The sequence below is a fragment of the Saccostrea cucullata genome, unplaced genomic scaffold (genome assembly GCF_032062105.1).
Source record: "Saccostrea cucullata isolate Sc308-1 unplaced genomic scaffold, CSIRO_AGI_Scuc_v1 ctg1198, whole genome shotgun sequence".
Classification (NCBI taxonomy): domain Eukaryota; kingdom Metazoa; phylum Mollusca; class Bivalvia; order Ostreida; family Ostreidae; genus Saccostrea; species Saccostrea cuccullata.
In genome coordinates, this window is record NW_026925463.1 from 219,212 (window position 1) to 246,741 (window position 27,530).

The 27,530-nt window shown below is 33.8% G+C and overlaps 2 protein-coding genes across 2 annotated transcripts; one reads left to right on the forward strand and one right to left on the reverse strand.

The window, feature by feature from the left end:
• The first annotated feature begins 60 nt into the window (after positions 1 to 60).
• On the forward strand, positions 61 to 27,274 carry LOC134268913 (uncharacterized). The gene is made up of 4 exons (XM_062751150.1): positions 61 to 115; positions 5,775 to 5,997; positions 25,665 to 25,772; positions 27,114 to 27,274. The coding sequence occupies exons 1-4, from the start codon at positions 113 to 115 to the stop codon at positions 27,272 to 27,274; spliced, it is 495 nt and encodes a 164-aa protein (XP_062607134.1). The 5' UTR covers positions 61 to 112.
• On the reverse strand, positions 1,468 to 2,683 carry LOC134268903 (uncharacterized; the record flags this gene model as incomplete). Its single annotated transcript, XM_062751141.1, has 1 exon — positions 1,468 to 2,683. A coding segment is annotated over one exon (1,083 nt), but the record flags the coding sequence as incomplete, so codon positions are not given.
• Positions 27,275 to 27,530: the final 256 nt, after the last annotated feature.

Consider the following 27,530-nt stretch of genomic DNA (forward strand, 5'->3'; position numbering starts at 1 on the left):
ATTGAACTACTAATATTTCATTTCATTAATCAATATGTTGAATGATCTGCAATTATCATTGCAGTTGAAGGCGTTGCAAATAGGATTGTGGTGGATAGTTTGTTGTTCTTCAATGGTAAGTATTTGACAAATTGCCTTCTGGTAACTACTCAGCTATTATAAAATTGCAACAAACTATAATGAAAAATTACACACGCAAACAATGTATTTACAGTACTCTAGATATTTACACTAATTATCAGGCAACATGCCTGATACAACCAGGCATTGTTAATGAGTAAATACAATGTGTATTAGGCCGATGGCCAAATATGGTAGCCGATGGCTTGTATGTGTGGTGGGCTGCAGGCCCCCATGTATGTGAGGCCTATGGCCTAGTGACAGTGTAAGGCCGATGGCCATGAGTGAGTTAGGCCGATGGCCTTGCTTGCATGTAAATGGCCGATGGCCTTGAGACAATGAAATGTGGCCGATGGCCTGTGTGCGTGTGTAAAAGTGGATCTAACATGGATTTAAAATAAACAAAATTTCTTTTGGGGTTAAATAACACACTTGACCAAGTGTGAAATGCCCAAGCAGTTACCTATGATCAGATCAAGGTGGTGGTGGGGAGGAAGGTGGGTCTTTGAGATGTAACACTACAGTTGCAGGAACAAGACAAGATGCTAAGAATCTGATTGGCTTATAGAATCACGTGATAACAAGCATGTTGAAATATGATACAATCTACATGATTTTATATAAACAATATTTAATAAATTAAATAACATTTTATATAAAACCAACACAAATGACATTTACAAATTTATTCAAATTGCCTTCTGGTAACTACTCAGCTATTATAAAATTGCAACAAACTATAATGAAAAATTACACACGCAAACAATGTATTTACAGTACTCTAGATATTTACACTAATTATCAGGCAACATGCCTGATACAACCAGGCATTGTTAATGAGTAAATACAATGTGTATTAGGCCGATGGCCAAATATGGTAGCCGATGGCTTGTATGTGTGGTGGGCTGCAGGCCCCCATGTATGTGAGGCCGATGGCCTAGTGACAGTGTAAGGCCGATGGCCATGAGTGAGTTAGGCCGATGGCCTTGCTTGCATGTAAATGGCCGATGGCCTTGAGACAATGAAATGTGGCCGATGGCCTGTGTGCGTGTGTAAAAGTGGATCTAACATGGATTTAAAATAAACAAAATTTCTTTTGGGGTTAAATAACACACTTGACCAAGTGTGAAATGCCCAAATGAAGTTATTATAATGTCAATATAATAGCTGAGAGCCCCAAAAGGAATTATCTAACAACACCACTCTTGATCTGATACCAAAACTTTTAAAACTAATGAAAATAGATACAAAGCAAATCATCTTCTTGAATTCCAAATTAACCCGTATTGTGAACATGAGATAAAATAAAATGTAAGTTACATTTGCTTTTAAACTACTGTTCATTGTTTAACAATCCGCTCCAAGTTTTGAGAAAACAAACCAAATACACAACCTGATGTGAACATAAAATGTTAAATTGCATGCTTAACTGATCTATTATATTTACATACACAACTACACAACACAGTAGCTAGTCTTTTTACACACCTTTTTGACAACACATTGCCTTTTGTGCACGTGACAAAGTTTGATCATCGGAACGAATGTACCTGGTGTAACAGTCTGAGCTCCATCTACCTAAGGTTTTGATCAAGTGATCTTCAACTTGTCCACCGGCAGCAGAGGTAGCAGCTCCTATTCTGAAAGAGTGGCCATTGAAATTCTCATCATCCAAACCCAGCGATTTGAGTATCTGCTTTAGTTTCGTAATGAAAAATTGTCTTGATAATGGATTTCCAGTTTCATCCGTAAATAAGGCTGAAGACATGACACAGTTGTACCACTGTCTACGAAGGGTTAAATATTTTAACATGGATTTCACTGGACACACGGTTTGTTCTGACTGAAATAAACGGATTTGAATTCCTTTCCGAAAAGGGTCAGTTTTAGATCTTTTAAGCGTGATAGTGTAAGCTTTGTAGTTCCGATCCATGACGACATCTTCCACACACAATAGGTTGTCTTGATTTATATCGTTCACAGTAAATTCCCCACATCGAAGGAATGCGAAAAATGCTAGAGAACAAGCAGCTTGCAGCATGGTATCTAGGAAATAACCGAACATACCCCGCTGTAAGACATTTTGAATTTGGATCAAAACACTGTATGTAATGGGCCTCCTTTTCTGTTTAGAACTTTGTTGTTTTTGAATTCCCCTCAACACTGTTCGCAACCTCGCACACGCTTCATCTGATGATAGAGGATTAGAAATACCAGCCTTCACATAATGGAATCTCACAGCTGCAAGATACAATTTGATGGTATTGTATGTTAGTTTTAGGGAATTACAGCAATGAGTAACAAAGTAAATAAGGGTTTGTTCTGAGATCTTAGGTGGATTATAATTAGACGCTTCTATTCCAATCGATGAAAGGAACTGGCAATATACTGTAAATCCTGTTCTGTATGCCCTCCTTGTATTGTCGCTTATTGAAGATTCACATAAGTCCCTAGACTCTTTCTCTAATACAGGATTAAATCTTTCAAGGATGGTACTGGTACTGGCATTGCAGCTGCTGCTGGAGCTACTTCTCTGAATTTTGTCATCATTTATGCCCCCATATCACAGTGGCAACAACTATGGGATATAATTCTAACAATGCCATAGATAATGCGTCATCGCCGAGGTCTTAAATTTCTGGAGGCCATTTTCCTTGGAACCATTCTCCGTAATAGTAACCCCCGTAACCAATGGTAGAAGAAGCATCTGTATACAAGGATATGTCTGAGGCACAAGTCACATTTTCCTCCAGAAAGAACGAATGTCCATTCCACTGCTTTAGAAATGTTTCCCACATAGCCAAGTCCATTCTGCATTCTTTAGTTAAATTTACATGATGATGTAATTTAGTAACTGAATGGGCCAGAGTTAAAAGATAGGAAATAAATGATCTGCCTGCTGGAATAATTCGTGCAGCGAAATTGAAATGCCCTAATATGCTGAGTAGTTCTCTTTTTGTGCAGGAACGTTTTGACTTTAAATTGCCAATGAGAAAAAATATGCGCTCTATTTTTTCTGGTGGGATTCGTGCTTCCATTTTAACAGAGTCCAATATAATTCCCAAATATTCCATTTCTGTACATGGTCCTTTCGTTTTCTTCTCCGAAATAGGAATTCCTATATTACCAAACACCATTGTCAGTATTGCCATACTTCTGAATCCTTCCTCCTCTGTAGGATCCAATGTCAAGAAATCATCTAACAAATGTAACACCTGCTTGATTTTTTAGTTATTGGTTAAAATCCAACAGACGGCCTGTGAAAGCATATCAAATATTTTGGGGCTACTTCTGCACCCAAACACTAAGCGTTTATAAAAGTAATATTTGTTTCTCCATTTTATGCCATAAAAGGGTTGCACTGTTTTTGACAAAGGTAATAGCTTGAATGCGTCCACAATGTCAGTCTTGCACATCAATGAATTAACGCCTAATGATTTCAAAATACTTATGGCATCATCAATACGCACATACTGTAACGAGTAATCTTCCTTATCGATGAGGCTATTGATGCTAACTTCTGATGCCGAGTCATGAGGCGATGAGAGGTCTACTATCAATCTGTATTTCTTTGAGTATTTTCCTTCGGCAACGCCAATAGGGCTAATACGATAGACTTCAAACGGTGGTTCATCATATGGTCCATCTACATAACCTTTGTCAATTTCATACTTGAGTAAAGTGTCTACTACTTCAGGTTTCTTCCTAGCTGTACTTAAGTTTTTGCATTCAAATGAAGCCAAAGGCAGCTTAGAAATTCCTGTATCAAATCCATTCTCCAATCCATTAATGAAAGTATCTACAAAGTTTTTGTCTGGATGATGGTGCAATTCTGACTTAAATGCTTTGATGTTGATCGTAGTTAAAATTTCTTGTTTTTTTTAATCTGACGGTAGGGTAAATTCAGGTAGTCATTGCTTCTCACTTTGGTTGCCCTCATTTTGTTTCGTGGTTGTTTTACATTTGTTGTGTGGAAGTATGTTTTCCCATCTTACAAGTTGAACAAACATGTAACAAGTTACACGAGGGTCTGTTGCATCCTGCCTCGCTGTTAAAATTGTTACATATTTCTCTGCCCCTATGCGTGATTCTGGGCCTTCCTTGCACGTCCAGTTGGCTTTGTTGTCCTCTGTTTCTGTTCTGTCCTGGAAGTGAACTATTTGGAACTGCACTGAATTTTGCTCTTGGGCAGAAATGTGAAGTGTGTGTAGTACTGTTGCAATTCTCACATCTAATTACCGTCTGGCCAGCAAAAATAGTCGTAAACAGTTTCGTGTCCCTAATTGACCAGTCGACTCTGATATTTCTTTGATGAAGTAGGGCACTGGCTCTCGCTGAAAAGACCTTGTGATAATCGTAAAAAGCAGAACCACGTGTCATGGACGCCATCTCCACGATATCACGTTCGTATGCATCCAATTCTATCCTTCTTTCCGGATATACTTCACAAATTATGTTTTTGTATTTTGAAAATGCCAGTATAAACTCGCTAATGGATAAGTTTCTTTGTAATCTGGCATCAGTATTTTGTTTCAGTAAGATATAACGGCCTTCCGTTTCTTGAATTTTGTGTTCCTCATTTTCGCGAGGTAGAAGTAAGGCGGCAAGATTGACATCCTTACCTTGGATAATGTTGTTCCTGAGGGTTGTGGACACAGTCTCGACATACGGGACCGAATCCGATGGAACACGAGAGCCCGATGGTAAATTAACATGGTCCGGTTCCGATGTCGGTGTACTCTGGTTGGGATTTCGTTGTTGTAAATTGCTGACAACATTGGTAAGTGACAGAAGAGACTGTTGTATTGTATCAATTGCTTGGCTCAGCGAGTCTATTTTGGTTTCATTTATTGACTTCCGCCCAGCCTCGTTATGACTTGCTCTCTCCGAAGATGCCGGAAGTTCATGATCGTCTTCGCCATTTTGATTCTCACTAATGTCAATTGTTCTTTCGCCTGTCATCGAACTGCTAAGCTCTTTACGACTGTCTTGTACATTGTCTTTATAAATTTGAAGTAATTGAGATTTCTTTAAAGTAGCTGGCACTACTATATTTGCGTCTTTCAGTTTTTGTATTAAGTCTGATGACGACCAATTTTCGGGTATATTAGCGTCCCATCTAGATGTGCTTTGATTTTCACTGCGAGTACGCACATTCCTACCTGGAATATCACTTGTCTTTCTTTTCCTTCCCGTCATTTTAATTTCTATAGTCACAATAATAAGAGCCTCGGGCTAAAGTTCAAGTCATTCGACCATAACATGTAAACATTGAAACGAAACAAACACACGTGTATCCTGGGTCGGCAGTCACATACTGTAAATGCATTTACCACTTGTAAATAGTCCACATATTATGAATACACTACAAAAAATCCAAGTTGGCTAGGAGAAGAATATATTCCGAAGGAATCTAGAGAAAGTCTTTGAGATGTAACACTACAGTTGCAGGAACAAGACAAGATGCTAAGAATCTGATTGGCTTATAGAATCACGTGATAACAAGCATGTTGAAATATGATACAATCTACATGATTTTATATAAACAATATTTAATAAATTAAATAACATACTAATAATATCTGATTAACTTTTGAAATTATGGATATGTAGTAGTATTTTATGTGATACATATTCTCAATTTCTTGTTTAAGAGTTCAATTGCAGCCATATATTGTCCAGCATCTATTAATACGGTAGTAAATGTAAGAAGATGTCCGAGAACAAGTTTCGAATGGAAAAACGCATCAATTTATAAAAACTGTACAAGCGAGATACGAAGTTGTGTACGACAAACCGACTTTGTGTACCACTGTGTCATAAATACGTACCTCAACGCCACAGTCGAGGTTTGTGCATCCTCTACAAACATCTTAGGTAAGTTTTTGTTTGGTTTGTGTGTTTGTCTTTGTATAAGGTCTTCTATAGTTGTTTAATACCATTTCATGTATGATCATTAGGGAATACTTGGGCTGAGTACAACACTAAAGGAGCCAGGATCCAGGGAAATGTTGACGCAGTATGTACGTCCTGTCCTTTCAGATATCCATCTACAGATGCATACAAATGTACGTAAAACAAATTGTCTTTCAAATTATCTTTAATGTTCTCTTTCAATTTCTTTCTTTTTTTGGACAATCACTTGAATACTATGATTCAATAAAAATCAAAATAGCTATTTTTTGCCCATTTTTTTTAAGTGAAGTATATTTATCATTGTGTGTTAACATTTGAACATTTTCAGCTTTTTCTCTGCAACCACTCATCCAATTTCAACCAAAGCATATACGGATGAAGGGAAATAAAAAATGTGAATATCATGGTCCCTGCCCCCCCTAGGGGCCTGAGGGATGAGGTGAAAACCTCTAAAATTTATGCAATCTTTAAAAATCTTCTTTACCCCTGGACATCAGATGGACAAACTTTTGGCATGATTGTGATTAGAATTGAGTCCTCTACCAAATTGTGACCCAAGGGTCAGGGGTTCTACTGGTAGGGCGGGACTCTATTGATTATATGGTGAAAATGCATTATTTCTTTGAAAAACTTCTTCTCTACTCCTGGGCATTAAATAACTAACTAAGTACATAGTTATGTTGAATAAGACTGCCTCTTCCAAAATTGGCAAATTCATGGTCCCAGGGTCAGGGGTTCTAGTGCTAGAGTGGGGCTATATAGATTATGCTGTGACAGTGCAATATTTCTTTGAAAATCTTCCCCCTCCTGCGCATTAAATAAACTCACGAAGTATATAGTTATGCTGAATAAGGTTCCAAAATTATGAATTTCATTGGGTTCTGGTGTTAGGGCGGGGCTCAGTTGATGATATAGTAAAAATGCATAAATCTTTAAAATCTTCTCCTCTGCTCCTGGGTTTTAAACCAATGAACTACACGGAACGACTTTCCTTAGAAAAACGCGCTAAAATGCAATATCACCGAAGGCGACCTCAGTATATATGAGATCGTGCGAGCGATCGAAAAAATTAAAATACGACGTTTTTGGCCTTTTGACCCCCAGGTCGAATTCGACTGTTAAAAGTTAAGTAATTAAGGAGTCAATCCTTACGTTGCGGGTTCGAATCCCACTGTGGGACGTAGCGATCGGTCCTTCGGATGAGACCTTTGAACCGAGGTCCCGTGTCGCAGTAGGTGCTGGCACGAAAAAGATCCCTTACTGCTCAATGGCCCTAAGTGCCGAGTATGGGACAAATTTGTAGCTCTCCACCGGCAAAAGGTGGCGTCTTCATATGAGTGAAAAATTCTAGAGAGGGACGTTAAACAACATACAATCAATCATGACCTCGTTTGTTGAAAGAAAATTGTTTATTCATTGAAAAAAAACGACAAGAAATAATTGTCAACGAAGCATACCGTTAACGAGAAAATTCTAAAAATCAACAAAATTGCTGCATAAATCATATGCACTTTCTCAATCGATAAAATTTTTAAAAACTTAAATTGGACCGTGGATTTTTACCGTTTCAATTTAAATATGTAAAAATAGTAACTAAACACTTACATACATGTAGTCGACATTTGCGCAGCAACATACATCCTTGGAATATTTATACCTTTTTTGGATAGACTTTACTTTACCGGTCTTCAGGCCTGGGGGCCATAACAGTGAGATGAGCTCACTGTCGATCTCAGTCTTACTTTAACCAAAGAAATATATAATGGAAAAGTGAGACCGAGATCAAAAGTGAGCTCGTTTCACTTTTATGGCCCCTGGGCCAGATCCGCAAGATCCTCGCGCTCAGGCGTCTATGACGTAATATTTACGTGACTCAACAAAGAAGGGTTAGTCTTGCATACTTTTTGAGTGATAAGGGTTAGTCTTGTACCCACCTGAGAGATTAGGGTTAGTCCTTGCACAAGTATTCGACTGATAAGGATTAGTCTCGCATCCATCCGAGAGATTAGGGTTAGTCCTTGCACATTATTTGATTGATTAGTGTTAGTAGAACATCTGCCAGTAAGATTTCGTCTAAACGTCTTAGTCCTTGCATACCATCCGCGAGATTAGGGCTAGTGACCCGTTCTTTTGGATACATTAAGAAATTTAGTTTCTTCTGTAATTTTTGCAAGGTCATAATCCAGCTTCAACGCCATTTCGTTGGTTTATTTACATGAAATAATGATAGTCCGAAAGAATTGACTCTTAGAATACGCCTTATTGACAATTTTATCTTGTCGATTTTTTATGCCCCCGTAAACAAAGTTTCGGGGGTATATAGTTTTTGTCGTGTCCGTCCGTCTGTCTGTCTCTCTGTTTGTCTGCAAAAGCTTTAACCTTTCTCATAACTTTTAATTTAGTGGAGCTATGACTTTCATATTTCACATATGTATTCCTTGTGACAAGACCTTTCTTTGGGTACCACCAAATTTGACCTTTTGACATTGACCTTGGACTTTGACCCACTTTTACACAAAAATTCCAAACATTTACTTTGGCCATATCTTTTGAACAGTAGATACCAGGACAATTATACTTCACGTATATATTTTTTATGGAAAGACCTTTTATTGGATACCACCAACCTTGACCTTTTGACCTTGGAGATTTCCGTACTTATGAGAAAACTTTAACCTTGGCCATAACTTTTGAACGGTAAGGGATAGAGCTTTCATACTTCACATATGTAATACTTGTGAGAAGACCCTTCATTGGATACCATGAACTTTGACCCTTTGACCTTGACCTTGGAGTTCTACCTACTTTAAAAAAGCAAAGCTTGACAAGAATTTTAAAAGGGTTAGGGCTAGTGCTTTCATACTTTACATATTTAATGCTTGTGACAAGCCCTTTCATTTGATAGGAAGACCTTTGACCTTATGACCTTGACCTTGGAGTTTGACTTACTTATTAATTTTTTAACCTTGGCCATAACTTCTGAACGTTAAGAACTTGGGCTTCCATACTTTACATACGTAATCCTTGTGATAAGACTTTTCATTAGATACCAATTACCTTGACCTTTTGACCTTGACCTTGGAGATTTTCATACTTATGAAAAAACTTAAACCTTGGCCATAACTTTTGAACGCTAAGGGCTAGTGATCTCATACTACACATATGTAATCCTTGTGAAAAGACCCTTCATTGGATACCAATATTTCCAAACTGATGAAAACTTTTTTACCCTGGCCTTATTTTCTATTTCAGAGCTGTATTTCCAGTGAGTTTGCATTTAAGAAAAGTTAATCTTCGCTAATTTGTTGCCATACGGGGGCATCAGTGTTTCACAAACACATCTTGTTCAATGAATAAACAGTATTTTCGTTTCAAAAATTGTAAACTAACTTTTAACCCTAGAATTCGATTTTGTGATCATTTTTTTTTCCATCGATCACGTGAACTCATATATGCTGTATTTTGCTGAGGTCCAGTTAAGTAAAGTCGTTCCAAATTTTAAAATATATGGCCCCAAAGTTGAAAAGGTCAAAAGTTCGATCGATCGTATTTTAATTTTTTTTTTTCGATCGCTCACACGATCTCATATAACTGAAGTAGCCTTCGGCGATAGTACATTTTAGCGCGTTTTTCTGAGGACCGGTAAAGTCGTTCCAAAGTAAGCATACTAAATGTACAGTTATGATAAGCAATGGTGTCTCTTTTAAATTTGTGAATGTTGTGGCCTCTAGTTTAAAACACAAACCAAATTCAATTTTTGGAAAGTTGTTACATGATACTTGGGTGACCTAGAAGGCCCATGGACCTCCTGTTATTAATGAGGTTATTAGCAAGAGTGATTGATTTAATTACATGAAGCGCTTTTTTAAATATTGTATAATAAAAATATAATGATAATAATGTAACAGACGTGTATGATGGTGATGTCAGATAAACAACAAGGCTGTTGGGTCAAGCTGAGTTATAGATTTCTAAAAAATAAGTAAGATTTTCTCTTTATTTTGTAGTTCAGGTTTGGATATGAACAAGACAATCTCTTTATTACGATGGAATACGAAAAAAAAAAACCTATAATGAAATAACAAATCATATTATTTTTCTCATCTATTCCAAGCTCTCTGATTGGCTCAAACTTGATCACATGATAAAGTATATAACAGCATATAGACTTGAGTTATTATTTATAGATTTTGAAAGGCATAGCGACTTAATGCTTACAAAATTTGAAATAATTTTCTGTAAAACAACAATAGCGTTGAATTCAAAACAGCTAACATTGTGTATGACTTGATTTTTTTTCAAGAGAAAAATTACACTTCAACTCCTATTCATAATTGTGATGTTCTGTTATAAAAAGTAAAACTTTAAGACTGAAGTCATCAGTCATTTGGATCATGTAAAAAGCACGTGTCATCATTACTTCCGATTGAGACAGTGACTGAGAAACTACAGATCAAAAAATATTAAATTAATCTGCTTATTGTGTATTTTCTTTGTACCAATAGAGTAATTTGGGGATTTCAAAAATCAATACAAAACTTAATAAGACAAATGTAATCTTTTTGAAAAAGGAAATCCCCAAATTACTCTATCGTCTTGTCAATGTAGATAGTTATAGGAATATCTCAATATCTACAAATCAACAATAAAACCTTGTAGATATCTAAACTAATCATAAAATAAAGTTTACTTTGAAAATATGAAAAAGTGAGACATAAATGTATTTACTATATTTACACATTACTCAATATCTATAATCTCTCTCTCAATATACATTTACTCCAAAAAAGTTATTTATGAAATCAAGTGCATAAATTACAGATATCACATTTAATAAAATTATAATCATATCACTCATTAGTTTGAAAGAATTACTTACCATGCAAGTAGAAAGGTAGGTCTAAAAGTCAAACGTCTGATTTATAAAACTGACAAAATTACACTTTTATCACCTTACACAAACAGGCAAAAATTGACCACAAAAGATAAAAAAAAAGGGAAAAACAAAAACCAATCGAAAAGCATAAGACAACACTAAAAAAAACAAATAAACTAAAAGATTCAAAATGACCATGACCAGAATATAATTAGAGCCCTAAGGCTAACTCTGGGCCTCTCTGGAAAAGAATAATTTAAAAAATTAAAACACTTAACTACAGGTTCAATGAATAATTATATAATTCAGCTGTAGGAGTGTGCTGCAAATAAAAACATACATAATTAATTTAATGAATAGATGCACATGTAATGTACATTGCTATGCAATGTGCACAATATATAAAAACATGAGTCGGTCACAATAATAATGATAATAATAACTAGAAACTCATTACTAGTAATGAGAAGGTGTTCCATTGTACTGCTTCCTGTTGGGAGTCTTTCGCACTTTTTTAGCTGGCACTTCTAGCGGAAATAGTTTGCACGGAAATGTCTTTTCTTACGCCAGTATTAGCTCATAACTTGTATATAAACAAAATAATACACCTTTTTGCGCTACTTACTGTCTCAATCGGAAGTAATGACGACACATGCTTTTTACATGATCCAAATGACTGATGACTAAAAATTCAGTCCTAAAGTTTAGAATTCGGTAGCTTACTGTCGCCAAGCAATTGTGAAAACAGATTCTAATTTTGAAGACAGGGAAACGCGCGGCCTGAAGTGAATTGTATAAAAATTGTTTCTCTAGAAATTTGTAGTACTTTACAGTACTGTAGATCTTTTCCTTCGTTTTGTGCTTTGTGTAGCATACCGGGGGTATATCACTCAGAACGAATCTTTCTGCAGACCATTTGACTGGTGATAATTTTGAATGTACGAGGGACGTTCAATAAATAATGTCATCGGTGCTCGGAAAGAAACAAAAACGCTTAATAATAAAACTAAAATATTCTCTTTTAATTAAAACACATGTCCGTAACATTTTATTCAATTTCTAATTGTTTTTGGAACACATTTTTGAGTATGACCCTTCGTATTCTGGAATATGGCAGGTCTTATAATTTCCTGTACTTGTTTCTTCTGTCTGAAAGGTGTTTTTTCAAGGTTGGGAAATGAAACAAGTCAAAGGTTGAAAGTGCTGGCCAATATTGTTGGTGTGACAAAACAATAACTTTCTTTTTATCCCCAAAAATCCTTAACTCTTCATAACCTGTGGGTTTGGAAGCTGTCATGAAGAAATTTAATGTTGTGAATTCCTCATTCTGGCTCCATCCTCTAATACATTTTTCAATTTTTTGCAAAATTTTTGCTTTCTAGACTCTTCCAAAATTAAAATTACTCCCCAATAAGATTTTGAACAACAAGACCACCAATATGTAAGGCAATAGCATATAAAACTGTTTTTGTGCTCTTGCAATTTATTGCTCTTTTCAGGCCTTCGCTATTTTTTCAAGTGTATCTCATTGTAAATTTGTTTTGAGGGTTTAAAGCAAAATGGATTCAACTTTCTTTATCTGTTTGAACTTCATACAAACATGGATAAGTACATTTTTTATTTTTTAAATAATTGTAAAGATATTCCTACACGCTGTTTTTTTCACTCATTTTTAAAAGATATTGGGTGACCTTTGAGTATTAAACATTTTACTATCAAATGTTTCTTTAAAACAATGTGAACTACCCCCAAAATGATGTCTATCAAATTTGCTATGTGTCTTAAAGGCAATTAAACATACTCAGTGATAATTTGTTGTTAAATTTTTGCAAATATACATTGGTTGTTGTATGTCCTTGTTGCCAAGGACGGTACCCATTTTTGATGCCCATTATATCATTTTTTGTTCATTGAAATGCACCTGCTCATGTGTGTATAAAACAGACATTGGTTAGTAAATTTCACATATTTCTATATACTGTAGAAGTATTTTTTTCCGCGTGGTATTAATTTACGCTATGTACACGGTCACAAAATTTCGGTGGAAATTTGTCCAAGCGTACTTAATATAAATGTACGGTATATAGTGACAATCCAGAAAATCCGCGTAATTTTCTACCCGCAGATTAAACAGATATTGAGATTCCGCGGAATTATGACCTCGTGGAAAAAAGTACGTCTACAGTATCTTTGGGATTCTTAACAAGTTTTACAGCAGCTTTAATGGGGCGTTTAAATTTCACTCTGGTCTACTGATTCTTGACGATTCATTTTAAATGCAGTGTCTCGAATAGCTTCTTATCACAATGGAAATATGTGATGAAAATTTGTCACATAAACTGTTAACAACTTATTCAATAATTAGAGAAAGTCAAGCTTAATGGCATATGATTTCTATATTGTATGTCATCGAGCTGATGACATTATTTATTGAACGTCCCTCGTAATTCTGGTGAGTAAATCCCCACTCTTCTTCAAATTTCTTGAATTCAGATGATGTATTTTGTGGACCACAGTCAATCCTAACATATTGAGGTATATCATGTATTGCAAATATTGATTTTTAAATAATTGATGTCAATTTGATGACAAATGTAGCTTTTGTAATCTAAAGCTTTGCTATCTTGAGTAATACAGATGTAATAGTAATTAACAACCATTAGATTATTGTAATTGTTTCATTTGAATAAATATTTTCCTACTGTTTCCCCTGGTAGGTCTGGAATTTCTGAAATTTTCATTGGTTCTTTAGTGTGCAAGTTCCTGCTTTCAAGACATATGCTGCATTTTGAAAAATCATATTCCAGGCCAAAATATGAATTCTATCGATAGCTTCTTTGTTTTCTCAATGCCTAAATGACTTTCATGTAAATTTTCCATCATTTATTGTATGTCCTACCTCCTGACATTTGCGTAGTACTGCAAGTAGTCTGTCATCGTGTTCTTCTTTTGTTTTCCTCCAAACAAGAATGTCATCTATGTCAGTCTCCACGCCTTCAAGTCCACCAAACAGTTGTGAAACTCGTCCTGAGCGGAATTATTCCCAAATGGCATTCGTAGAAAGTAGAAGTATCTACCAAATGGGGAGTTGAATGTTGAAAGATGTTGATTTTCGCTGTCTAAAGGGATTTGCTAATATCCATGACTGCAGTCAAGTCTGCTCATGTATTTCACTCCAGACATGCATGTGGTAATATTCTCTATAGTAGGAAGTTCAAAATTTCCCCTTTGATTCCACTATTTAGAGATCTTAGATCAAGGTATACTCTTATTTTCTTTGACTTTGGTTTTTTTAATCACCACCAATGAGTTTACCCAACCCAGTCTATCGGTAAGTTAACTTTCCGGAAACACCCTTTCCCTCCATTTCATCAAGAACTGTTTCTATCACTTAAACCTGTAGGGATCTTTCTTGGAGGATGAATGACCGGAGTTGTCGACTTGTGCAGTTTAATGTGATAGGATTTTTTTCAGATATCCTAGTTTTGAAAATACTTTGGGAAATGCTTTCATTGGATTTTCAATTTCGGACTGAATGGCCATGACGACATGAATAAGTCCCAATTCATTTGTGACTTTAAACCCAAATGAAAACGGGACCGTTTCTGTTAAAAGTATTCAAGTTTTCTTTTTGTAGATGGATTTGTCATTTTTCTGACACATTGAGTTTGTCTTCTTCGTTAATGTTGTTTTTGTTCTTGTGAGTTTGACATCATTCAGTTTTTGGAAGATTGAGTTTGGAAGAATATTGACTTGGGACCCAGTGTCAATTTTGAACTTAACTGTCTAACCTTTAACGTTGAAACTTGTGAAACATGAATTCTCAGACATTTCTGTTTTTATGTTGACCGCTCGAAGAAAGAAATTGTAATACTCATATTCGAAATCACCTGCTCCTTTTCGAAGATTATGCTCTCTTCTTTTGTGAATTATTTTGATCTACAGAATTTCTGAAAATAGGTTGATTTCTTGCACTTGTATGATGTTTTCCCGTACGCTGCATAATTTTGTTTTTCATATTTCTTTCCGCATTTTCACAGTTGAACATTTCTTGAATTGTTTTGCTTAGAGTTCCCTTCTGTCTGTCGTCAGGGTTTCTTTATTTCCCATTAAAAAAAATGGATGTATTTTTTCATCCTCATTCATTGATTTGATTTGTTTTCTGGACCCTTCATCTACTCGGAACAAACTCATAGCAACTGTAATATTTAGTATAGGGACATTATTCAAAGATTTTTCTGCGTCTGTGTACATAATTACTGTCAATTTTAAAGTCATGAGATCTAACGACGAATATTAAATTCAGATGTAATATGTCAATTATTAATACAAGTATACCTTTAAAGATTTGCAATAGTTTTACCGACACTTTTTGCAAATCAATCAATCAAACTTTTCTTTTTACTCTCTAAGAATAATTTTCAGACACAACTACTTATTTTATATTCTTCAGTTCAAAGCTGCTACAATTTAATTCAGAGAAGTCAACACACCCTAGATACGAAGAATATACTTTCAGCTTTACCATCCTTACAGAATACAACTTTCACAATGGAATCTAGGTAATTTAAGGTTTCGTCAAAGGTCAACATGTCCAAAAATTTATTTTTACAATAGCCCCAAAACTATGTGAGGTATAAAGTTAAAACTTTTACAGTTTATAAATTTTTCATTGATTAACAGATAGAAAGTGTCACTTGATAAAAAAATACTTGGAATAATATTAATTGAGAAAATTCTTCTTAAAAATGCATATATTTTCAAAAAAATACACCTAATTAATTCCGTGCTTTTAGTGAAAACCATCATTGCAGAAACAAAATATGTTTATCAATGAAGGGCAAGTTGGACTTGGATAGCCTCTGGAAAGTTGTTTTCCCTGTTTATTTTGTCCAAATGTTTAAGACTTGAAAGTGAAAGTACATTGCAAATGGCAGATTCTATAGGGGTCTTGTCTTTATATATGTCATGCTTTCAATAACAGCCTTCCAGAGACCATTCACGCCCAACTTGCCCTTCAATGATAAACATATATTATTTCTACAATGTTGGTTTTCACAAAAAGAACAGAATTAAGCAGGTGCATTTTTCTTTAAATATGCACATTTTCTGATACAATTTTTCCCAAAAAATTCTTCTAGTCTTTGATTGTGTAAAAATTATAACTAAGTTCATAGTTCTATAATGATTTTGAGAGGCAGAGAAGAAGATGTTTTCGTACGCCACCATTCCAACAAAAATATAGTCCCTGCTAGTTTTCAAACACAATTGACCATTTTTATTTTAAGTTGTACAATTGTGATGAGGAAAGAAAAATATGATCTTTTAAATCTCTTTCACCTAAATATATAAGACATATAAGCAAATATACATTGAATATTTCATATACTCAGAAATCAGAGAAGAATCCTACCTTAAGTGTGTATATCATAAAGATACATGAGAATGAGTTATTGCCCTTAGCAAAATTTTTAAAATATTGAATGATTTATTATTAAAGAAAATATATATTTTAAAAATTCTTTACTCAACAATCTTTTTTTCATTACACCTACTGTATTAAAAAGTTTTCTTTTAAGGTAAAATATCCCTCTGCTCCAAATTTCACCATCTTTTTTTTTTTATTCTAAACATTGATTTTCATCAACAACAATTAATAACATTAAATTCAAACAGAAAATAGTATTTGAAGTATGGAGCGTTGATTACTTTTTCAGAAATTTATAATATGTCAAATCATAATTTGAAGAAAATTTGATATGGTAAATAGATAAACATCACATGAGGATTACCATTTAGAAAATCAAGGATGATAAAATACAAGAATTTTTTTCACGAACAATCTTTCTTTTATTGAATCTTTCTGTATAAACTCGAATTTCTACACAGAGCTTTGCCATACTAACACCAATTACTAGTTGTGGATAGGTTCGTCTATAACTATGTTAGGACCAGGTAAAATTGCAGGAGGGTCCTTAGCACCTGTGCTGGCTGTCGTTGTAATTGTGGCCATGCTCGTGTCTTCAGCCTTGGCTTCTTCAATCTGTTGTCAAAGAATTAATTAATAATTCTAAATAAGATTTATCTATGCATTAGTAAGTTAAAAGTATTCAGTTGTCTTACTAGTTGTCATAGACATAAATTGTCAATCTTTTTGTTCGATATTTACTACAAGTATTTGCAGAAAAAAAACCTGACATACAACTTTTTAAATTTGTGATTGACCTTTAAACAATTTTGATTTATCCCATGTCATCTACCCTTGTCTCCTTCAAATATTAAAAAAATGTTATGCATTTTAAATTATTAAGCCTCAGGAAATAGGCTTGTTCTTGTGGAACTGCTACTTGTCGACTCCCTCAGTGATATGTCTTTAACTATACATTGCAGACTGCGTGATCGGAAATAAGTGTGTTTGCCATAAAACTGTTGAGTAAAAAAAAATTAATAAAAAAATTGGTAGCAACTCTTCTTTCGCCGAGCGAAGGCGATGAAAGTTATTGTTTTATTTTTCGGATGAGACCTTCGAGGCTCCGTGCCACGGTAGGTGTTGGCAGGCACAAGAAAGAACCCCCACTGCTCAAAGGCCCTCAGTGCCGAGTAAAGGTATAAATTTGAATCCCTTCACCGGTATATAGTGATGTCTCTATCTGAATAAAATAAATCTCGAATAGGACGTAAAACAACAAACAACCAATCATCTTTTACAAAATAGATAACAATTTTGACCTACCTTGAAATAAAGTTGACAGAGTGGAGATTGGATGCTTGACTTTTGTAACATCCGACTTGGTGAGGAGCTTACACACGGGGTACTCCTCAGTCTTACATACAACCATTGAACGACATGCACCGATTTCCAGACAACGGACAGCACACATTGCTGCATTTTTGTAAGTTTTAGGTAGGATTAGTTCCCTTAGGATTGACGAATTTTCATACGACGAAAAAGGAATTTCTTGAAACAAATTTTCTTGAAATACAGATGTAACTTTTGCTGCTGATAAAAATATCAAGAGCAGTAATCCGAAATGCATTCTTCTTCAACCAATTAAATCTAAATGTGAGATTGGATTTTCTTATCGAATACGCATGATTAATTTATCACAGAAATATATTACAAAGACGTATTCAGTAAATCATTACTTACTGCGCTTGATTATTTATATATTGTACTTGGTTAATCCACCTAAAGCTACAGATTTTTCCCTCTTTTTCTGGTTCAAGGATGAAAGAAACCATGTTGATACAAAGTAAACAAACCTTAAAGATATTGCGTGTGTGTTCTCTATAAGTTGATTATGATTTATTATACTGTTGGCACATTTCTGTGTAAGCTTTGACTGTTTTTATCAACATCCACCCTAAGAAGATGTATCAAAGTAATGTGTCCAAAATAAATTAATTATAACTTTGAACATTTTTTGCGTGTAAAACATGATTTAATTTTTTTTTATTGCAAAAACATTATAAGAACAAATTAACCTATTTTTGGTTTATAATTATGATGTTCTTTACCTTTTTTATTGCACAGAAAATTATCAGGACAAATTAGCCTATTTTTTCAAAAATAAAAAAATCATTTTTACTGTTGACACAATGATTTGTCTTCATATGCATATCATAAGGGTTGTTTCCCCTGATCAAAGAATTTCTCCTAAAAAGAAATATAATATTGCCTCTAAATTATGGTACTATCAAAATAACAAATATCCAAAACTGATACATAGAAAAAATTAAATCGCTCATTTTGTAATCGAGTATAGCCCAATCTTTAAAAGGACAAAATAATGTCCATTGTGATGTTCAACGCTCTATGGTTTTGTATTGTGTTGTGGGTTAATAATGTTTATTTTTTTATTAAAGACAATAAAGGTTTGAGAAATGGAACGACTCGTTTGACTGAAATAGTAAAAATAGTAAAACAATTTTTTACTTGATGATATAAAGACAAATTTACTGAGGAAGAAATGGGATACTGAAGGTATGAATATTTAAGGACAAAGTACGTAGACAATGTAACTATTTAATGAAATCAAAACAAGAGCACTGCAAGACTATGGAACGCCAAATTAATTTATATTCAAATATTTGTACCTATCTTCAAATAATTGTACCTATCTTCAATTGAATTGTACCTATCTTCAAATGAATTGTACCTATCTTTGTATCAATTGTACATGTCTTCAAATGAATTAGAGATAGGTACAATTCAATTATACCTATCTTTAATTCATTTGAAGATATGTACAATTGATTTGAAGATAGGTACAAATGCAATGAATTAAAGATAGGTATAACTGATTAAAGATATTGGACATATCAACTACCCCCTTTATCATACGTCATTTCCGATACGCCACAGCTGGCGCGAAAGTTTATTGGAATCTTCATCTGGCTGCAATACCAGATATACCTACATGATATACATGTGTATTTTTATAAGTATATGATGCTTTTTGCATATTTTGAGTTGACCTTTATTTTTATTTCATCCTTGTAGTCGTCGCTCTGTAGGTTCTTTGTGTTTCCCTCCATACTCAATATTGTCTCCAAGGGAGCGTTCATTATTTACCAACAACATAAAACGAATTGAACTTAGGTATTTATAACTTGATATCGCGATTACTTAATTTAGTGGAACTCTTTCGCGATGGAGGTAGGGAACGTCTGTTGGCCGGGGACAAATGTGCTATGGAATTCAATGCAAGATCGACCATTGTAGAATTTATAAGGTCAGATAAGTAAAAAATCTTGGTGGAATACCTTCCTTAACAATCGCTGAACCAGCCTAATTAATTTTTGAGAGGAGCTAATCCTTAAATGTTACATTTTTTACGATATTTTTAACAAAGCGGGCTGTTACAACGCACTTTGAAAAATTACGCACTTTGAAAAATTTTTTCAAAGTGCGTTAATTTTTGGGACCAGGTTAACGCACTTTGAAAAATTTTTTCAAAGTGCGTTGAATTTGGGACCAAATCAACGCACTTTGAAAAAATTTTTCAAAGTGCGTTAAGACTGTACATCATAATTTTACACCATGTAAACATTTAACGCACTTTGAAAAAATTTTCAGGAAACAAAAGGAATTAGACTTACATGTATATTTTAGAAATAGACAACAGTATTACCCCCTCGCAACGTATGATGGGATATAGTAATGCGATTATGTGTGTTATTACTTTATGTGTATGTTTTTTTTTATCTGTGTGGAATTGACGTAATTTGTATCGCGATCGATGTCAAATGCTGCCTTGATTTACTGAACATGCTTTTTGGGAAGGAATGCTCCGCTTTGCGGTGCCCTTACTTTGATGTGTTTCTTTCTAAAAACTGATGGATTGAAGAAAACCTAGAAATGGACAACGAAGAAAAGACTGGCTGAATTAAGGTCTATCAGCTTAACTCTTTATCATTCCCACCCAGATGTATCTATTTCTATAACTCGTAAACTTAAGTGTCAATGATATTTGGAAAAAAGTGCATTCTAAATACAGTATAAGCACTGTACAAGGAAGTCTGTAGTAAATCGAAATTTTGTTCTTTTAAATCTCAAAGTCTATTTAAGTTCATTTTCAGGAAAATCAGAATATTAATAACATTAATTACATTTAATTATATTAAGTACCTGTCTGCTTTTCGATGTTAATTTGATACCATATCTGATATTCTCTCTGTTAACCTCCAGGTATTTAACTTACATGATATTTTCATAGGAATTGTTCATTTAACATGTATCTAATATCTTTTCTCATGTTTTACGCAAATAAATAAAGCATATATAAATTAATAAAATACAATTATTTAGTTTTTTAAATAGCTTTAAAATTGGTGAAAAATAAGCATTTTTTTTCGTTTTTTGTCTATAAACATATGCCCCCCCCCCCCCCCCCCCCGTGAAACACAAAAAGCTTTGGCATAAATTTGTAAAATGACAGTCCATATTATCTGTAAAAAGGAATTTTTGTTTCACGGGGGAGGGGGGAGTTGTTTTAAAAATATTTTCAGTTTTCCGTTGATTTCTATAGTGGAAAACACAAGTTTTGCCGAAATTATAGAGTTATCTCTCTTTGGTATCCCAAATAAGTAAGGTTTTATGAAAATTCATATAAATATGTATAAAAATTTTGAGAATCATTCCAAGATGTTAACTTTTGAGAATTGACTTAGAGATAGGCGGAAGAATAATACTATCGTTCATAGTTCTTTACGACCTTGAATGTTGACCTTTTGACCCCAAATTCAAAAGGGGTCTTCCTAAGGCCACAGGGATTCTGTTATGTTAAATTTCATTGCAAAAGCCCAAAGGCTTGTCGAGATATCGTGTGGAAACGAAAGCGTTACAGAAAGACGGATGGACGGACAGCTAGACGGACGGACGGACCCAAATTAATATCCCCCACTTTTCAAGCGGGGGACAAAAAGTATCAAATCAGGTTCAAATGATAAGTTATCATACTTAAGATTTGTAGGAATATTGACTAAGCCATGCAGAATTTTTTTTTCAAAGTGCGTTAATATGGTCCATATTAACGCACTTTGAAAAAAAAAGTTTTTTTTCAAAGTGCGTTAACCTGGTCCCAAAAATTAACGCACTTTGAAAAATTTTTTCAAAGTGCGTAATTTTTTCAAAGTGCGTTGCCACAGCGGGCTCTTCTCATTAAATTTTCATTGAAAATCGTGGCATTTTAAAGCTGAAAAAATAATCTTAACTTTCCTTATTTGACAATCTACTGTTTGGAATTCAATTCTTGGCAATACGTTGTACTTTCGGCATAAAATTGTTCATATCATTCGATTGTCACTACTCGTCTACTGTAAACAATGGCATGTGCCCCGGTAATCTCGTGAGATTTGAGCTTTCTCGATTCCCCCGCAAAAGAGCGGTAGTAAGTTAGATAACTGCGAGGTTATCGCGATATTACGTAATACCTTTCTTCAAATCATTTGTGGATATGTCTTAATTGAACCTATCTTCAAATCAGTACAGTACCTATCTTTAAATCAATTATACCTATCTTCAAATGAATTAGAGATAGGTATAATTCAATTAAACCTATCTTTAATTGAAATGAAGATAGGTGTAATTCCATTAAAAAAAGGTATAATTCATTTGAACATAGGTATGATTATTTAAAGATAGGTATAATTATTCATGAATACCTATCTTTAATTTAATTGTACCTATCTTCAAATCATTTGAAAATAGGTACAATTATTTGAATATAGGTGCAATTATTTGAAGATAGGTACAAATATTTGAATATATGTTAATTTGGCGTTCCATACAAGACGGAACATCCCCTAGCAAAGAGCATAATTATCTAGAAATCAAGGCAGTATTCCCCACAATCTGTCTTTCGAACGATAAAATAGGTAGTGAATATTCCTTTCCCAACACTAGTACTTGTATCAAAAGTGAAAACCAAGGGGTTTCGGATGAGACTTTGTAAACCGAGGTCCTATGCCAAGACTTATGTTAGTATACTACAGAACCCTCTCTGCTCAGTGACCCTAAGTGCCAAGTGTAGAACTAAATTTGAGGCCATTTATCGAAATTATTTAACTCATTTTACCAAGTAATAGTATTACTTCTCAGAAAAAATACATAAACGTGATGACTAACTTTTCAATCGTCAACGTCCCTTACATGATATGCAGCAAAACCTTTATCAACAGCTCTCAGTTGATTCGATACGAAAGAGCATGCTCTACGTATAAACAATTTCTAAAACGAGTTACTTGTATATTACATGTTTTAAAAACAAGTTAATGAAAAAGAGTATCTGCAGTCTCATGTAAAGTCTCCATTTTGTAAGTTTTATGGTCTACACATTGACCTTTTCAGCAAAGACATTTTATCATTGTAAGTCGATTGCTGACTGACGTTTTTCATACTACCGTAATTGTTAAACCATAATTTACAAAATGAACTGTCGACGGATTTTTCCAGTATTTCCTGACCATGACGAAGAGAAAACGACAGGTGTGACTGGTTGGCAGGGAATGCTTACTCCTCCATGGCACCTGATTCCACCTTTGATTTTTTGGACGTCCGTGTTTGCTCTACTCTAATTTTGTATTGTTTAATAATTTTTTGATCTCGAATACTAGTAGTTCGTTATCTTCATATAGTTCATACAGATTGAGATAAGACCAAAGTTTTGGCATGCATATCGAGTTCTAAAGTACGAAGGATATCGATATCGATCAATGTTTTTTTTTAATGGAGGTACCCAGAGCAAGCATAGTATGTATTTTTCTCTTTTTTCCCTGATAACTGTTCCATAAATATATAGAATCAGAGAAAATTCAATCTAAATGTTGTTATCATTTAGTAGTAGTTATCATTTTATTGAATCATGTACGTATTAATTAGATACAGGAGATAAATCAAATTTTAACTGGTTCTAGATATCTTTTTGTTTATGATTTTATATGCTTCGGTTTGCAGAAACAGCGCTTGTACTTATTTTGTACAAATTTTTGCTTTGTTTACATGTACATGTATAAACATAGTGTTGAGGAAAAGATTTGACATGATGAATTAAATACCGTGTGTTCACATGCTCTCTGTTTGTGTTAACATTTAGCTATTTGTTTACAGATCATAAGAAAGTTACGTAATCTTATCTTTTGATTTTTAAAGACCATATGCTACCAAAGCTGAAATTTTATATTTGAGAGCCATTCTCTGTAATGACTTGAAATTTTATATAGGAGCTGTGGCACGCATAATCTCAAAATTTCTCCAAACTCTATATGATAAAAGTCTTTGATACCCTTAACTGAAATTAGGCAAAAATTGTTTGCTATGTGTTACAGTTACCATGGCAACATGTCTTAACGTTTAAAAAATTGCATTTTAAACATGTTTAGAGTCCCATAGTTAGCATTTGCGGCAAGCAAACAATTGGCAATGACTTTTTCAAAAAGTTGAAGGGCTGATATCTTACATACACGATAAACATGTTTGGTAAACCAACTTTTATATACGTTACTATGGGATCAAAGTATTTATAAGTAAAAAAAAAATCATTCATTGAATTTTATAAAGTCATACACGTAAAAATAGAAATTTTAAAAAAAAACCAAACAAACAAAAGCAAAATGTGTTTGTAAAATACTGATGCCCCCGTATGGCAAAATAGTGAATATTAAACAATTAAATAAGTTGGTACCCAAAGTAAAGTCTATCGCAAGAAATACAATTGTGAAATATGAATGCCCTTGCACCACCTGTTCAAAAGTTATTGCCAAAGTTAAAGTTTTTAAAAAGTGGGTCATACTCCCATGTCAAGGTCAAAGGGTCAAAGTTGTTCGTATCCAATGAAACTTCTTGTCACAAGGATTAAATATGTGAAGTATGAAAGCTCTAGCCCTAACCCTTAAAAAATTATGGTCAATATTTGTTTTTATAAAGTACATAATATATACAAAGATTGCCATGGTTTAAATTCCACATGGAGCCTTGAAAGTTACACTCTGTATTTGTCTCCTGCTGTACAGAAACAATGAGGGCATAAATTAATCTCAAATTTAGTCATTTGTTCATTTCAGTGCTTGCATAATATTGGTAGTTCGGCAAAATAAAAGCGATATAGAGTGGGAAAAAATATATCATAAATGATAAATATGAAACAGAAATATCGGAGGTGAAATCAATATATAGTATACTAGAAATAATTATTTATCAATGCATATTTAATGTTCAATATTCAATGTTGAATTATTGAAAGTTGTGAAGTAAGTTTGAATGACAAACCCAGGATGGTGCAGTAGATTAAGAATTATTTTCAATTAAAGGGTTAATGTATCTTAGCCCTGCTGTTTAACCTTTGAAATCTCTCTAGAATCATGCCAGACGATTGAACAAATAAGAAGAAGATGACAAGAATGGACAAATATTACCAGATAGTTGCTGAAATTTCGTGTTGCACGGTTGGGAGGGAATTTGAATACAACCGATTTTCCCAGTCTTTTGATTAGTCAAAAATGAGATAAAGTAGAGAAATAATATACTCAACATGAACTGGTCCCTTCTGACAAAGGGGGTAACAACTTAAGTCTTTTTTTGTGTGGTTAATATTAACAACTATAGGAACTACGACTTGAAAATTCAATTGTCAATCTTACTTATGCTCATAATAAATACCTTTTCTAAGGAGGACAATCTTAAAAAGCAATATACATGTACTGTAAGTATTATGTAAATCAAATTGAACAGCTAACATTTCATTTTATTAATCAATATTTTGAATGATCTGTAATTTATCATGGCAGTGTAAGACGTTGCAAATAGGATTATGGTGGATAGTTTGTTATTGTTCAATGGTAAGAATTTGCCTCATACTATCTGATAAACTTGTGAAATTATGGATGTGTAGATGTACCTGTATTTTATGCATATATTCTCAATTTCTTGTTTTAGAGTTTAATTGCAGCCATATATTGTCCAGCATCTATTAACACAGTAGTAAATGTAATAAGATGTCCGAGAACAAGTTTGGAATGGAAGTCTGCATCAGTTAATAAAAGCTGTACAAGCGAGATACAAAGTTGTGTAGGCCAAACAGACTTTGTATACCATTGTGTCATAAATACATACCTCAACGCCACAGTCGAGGTTTGTGCACCCTCTACAAACATCTTAGGTAAGTTTTTTGTGTAATATTTTGTTTGTTTTTGATTGTTTGTTTGTTTGGTCTTTGTATAAGTTGTTTTACACCATTACATGTATTATCATTAGGAAATACTTGTGCTGAGTTCAACATGGAAGGAGCCAGGATACAGGGACATGTTGACACAGTATGTACGTCCTGTCCTTTCAGATATCCATCAACAGATGCATACAAATGTACGTAAAAGAATCTGGGATTATTTTTATGTTCTTTGTTTAAAATATTTTACCGCAATAATTCAGTAAAAATTAAGATAGCTATACTCCGACCCATTTTATTTTTTTTTTAATTTAAGTGAATTATTTGTACCCTACCTAGATTCCTACCTTCTAAGGTTATAGTGTCGAAAGAGTCCAGCAAATGCTCTACCAAGAAACATTGTTTTTTAATTAAAAATTTTCATTTTTGTAAAAGAAGAGCTTCAAATTTTTGTGCTTCAATATATATGAGAAGTGGTGAAAGACTTAGAAAACACAAACAAATTATCAAATGTCATTTACATAAATCACATGACTTGTCTGTATTGAATGCAATCATTCCTTAAAATAAAATAAAAAGTTGTCTTTTTATGATGTCATAGATAACTGTTTCTTTAATAAAATGGAACTTATCAAATGGCATGATTTTAACTTCAAACAAGTCGTGGTTAGAGCTTCTGCTCGAGAGTCGCGAAGTAATGAGTTGATCTTACGTCGCGGGTTCGAATCACACTGTGGGACATGGAGACCGGTCCCCCGGATGAGACCGTATAATCCGAGGTCCCGTGTCGCAGTAGATGCTGGCATGAAAAAGATCTCTCACTGCTTCAAATGGCCCTAAGTGCCGAGTATAGGTCAAAATTTGTAGCTCTCCACCGGAATATGGTGGGGTCTCCATATGTACGAAAATTTATCGAGAGTGACGTTAAACAACACACAATCAAACTTACTTTAAAGAAAAGGCACTCTGCTTCTACACAGAAGTACTCTGAAGTTGATATTAAAGGCTTAATGGAGTTTCTCATTGACATCCTCTTTGTAATCGGTTTTCTCGAGGATACATTCTGATGGGATTCCGATGATGGGATGACAAACAGTGCTCTAATATTCGCAGACCTTAATTCATGCAAAGCAGAATTTAATGAACAAAAATTGATGAAGAAAACACTTTCTACTTTGCCTTTTATCAATATATATTTTTGTTTTACTGGCTACAGACAATAAGGACCAATTAACAGCTAATTTGTATGACAAACTAAGTGAATACCGATACCCAATTGTCAACTCTCATTACTTATGTTGTAATATTCTTTTGATGCTGTAATATTCAATTGCATATTTTTCTTTGAATTGATGTATTTTGATATAATGTATATTAAAACTCAAATGTCACATGTCTATCATTAATACTAGTATACACACAAAAGAGTTATAATTGTTTTTCACAAAATAGATTTATAAAAATTAAAAGAAAAATATAAAATAAAATAAAGAATAATTTTCAAGGAGATTTTAACTCTCTTTTTTTATTTTCTTTAGTCCAGAGCTGCTACAATTTAATCAAGAGAGTCCAACTTCCAACAACTGCGGAGAAAATACTTTCAACTTTACCATCCTTACAAAATACAACATTACCATCCTTACAAAATACAACTTTACCATCCTTACAAAATACAACCTTCACAATGAGTCCTGTGTAATGTATTAATAAACTAAATTTTTCTAAAACTGCATATCTCAGTTCAGAAATATCTATGGCAAGCGCTTTTGCTATTTATTTGGAAAATAAAATTTATCTTAAAATTACAGAGTTATCTTTCATTTAAGAGAGATATCTCTTAAAAATAGAGATATCTTCCAAATTAAAGAGATATCTCACTTTTAAGAGATATCTCTTTAAGAAAGAGATATCTCTTGAACTGAGAGATATCTCTTTTTATTAGAGATATATCTCTT

Bases quoted from the DNA above. Each gene is read 5' to 3' on its own strand.
- LOC134268913 (XM_062751150.1), top strand. The intron at 5,998-25,664 runs GTAAGTTTTTGT...TATTATCATTAG, and splicing joins ATCCTCTACAAACATCTTAG to GAAATACTTGTGCTGAGTTC. The intron at 25,773-27,113 runs GTACGTAAAAGA...TATTTTCTTTAG, and splicing joins ATCAACAGATGCATACAAAT to TCCAGAGCTGCTACAATTTA.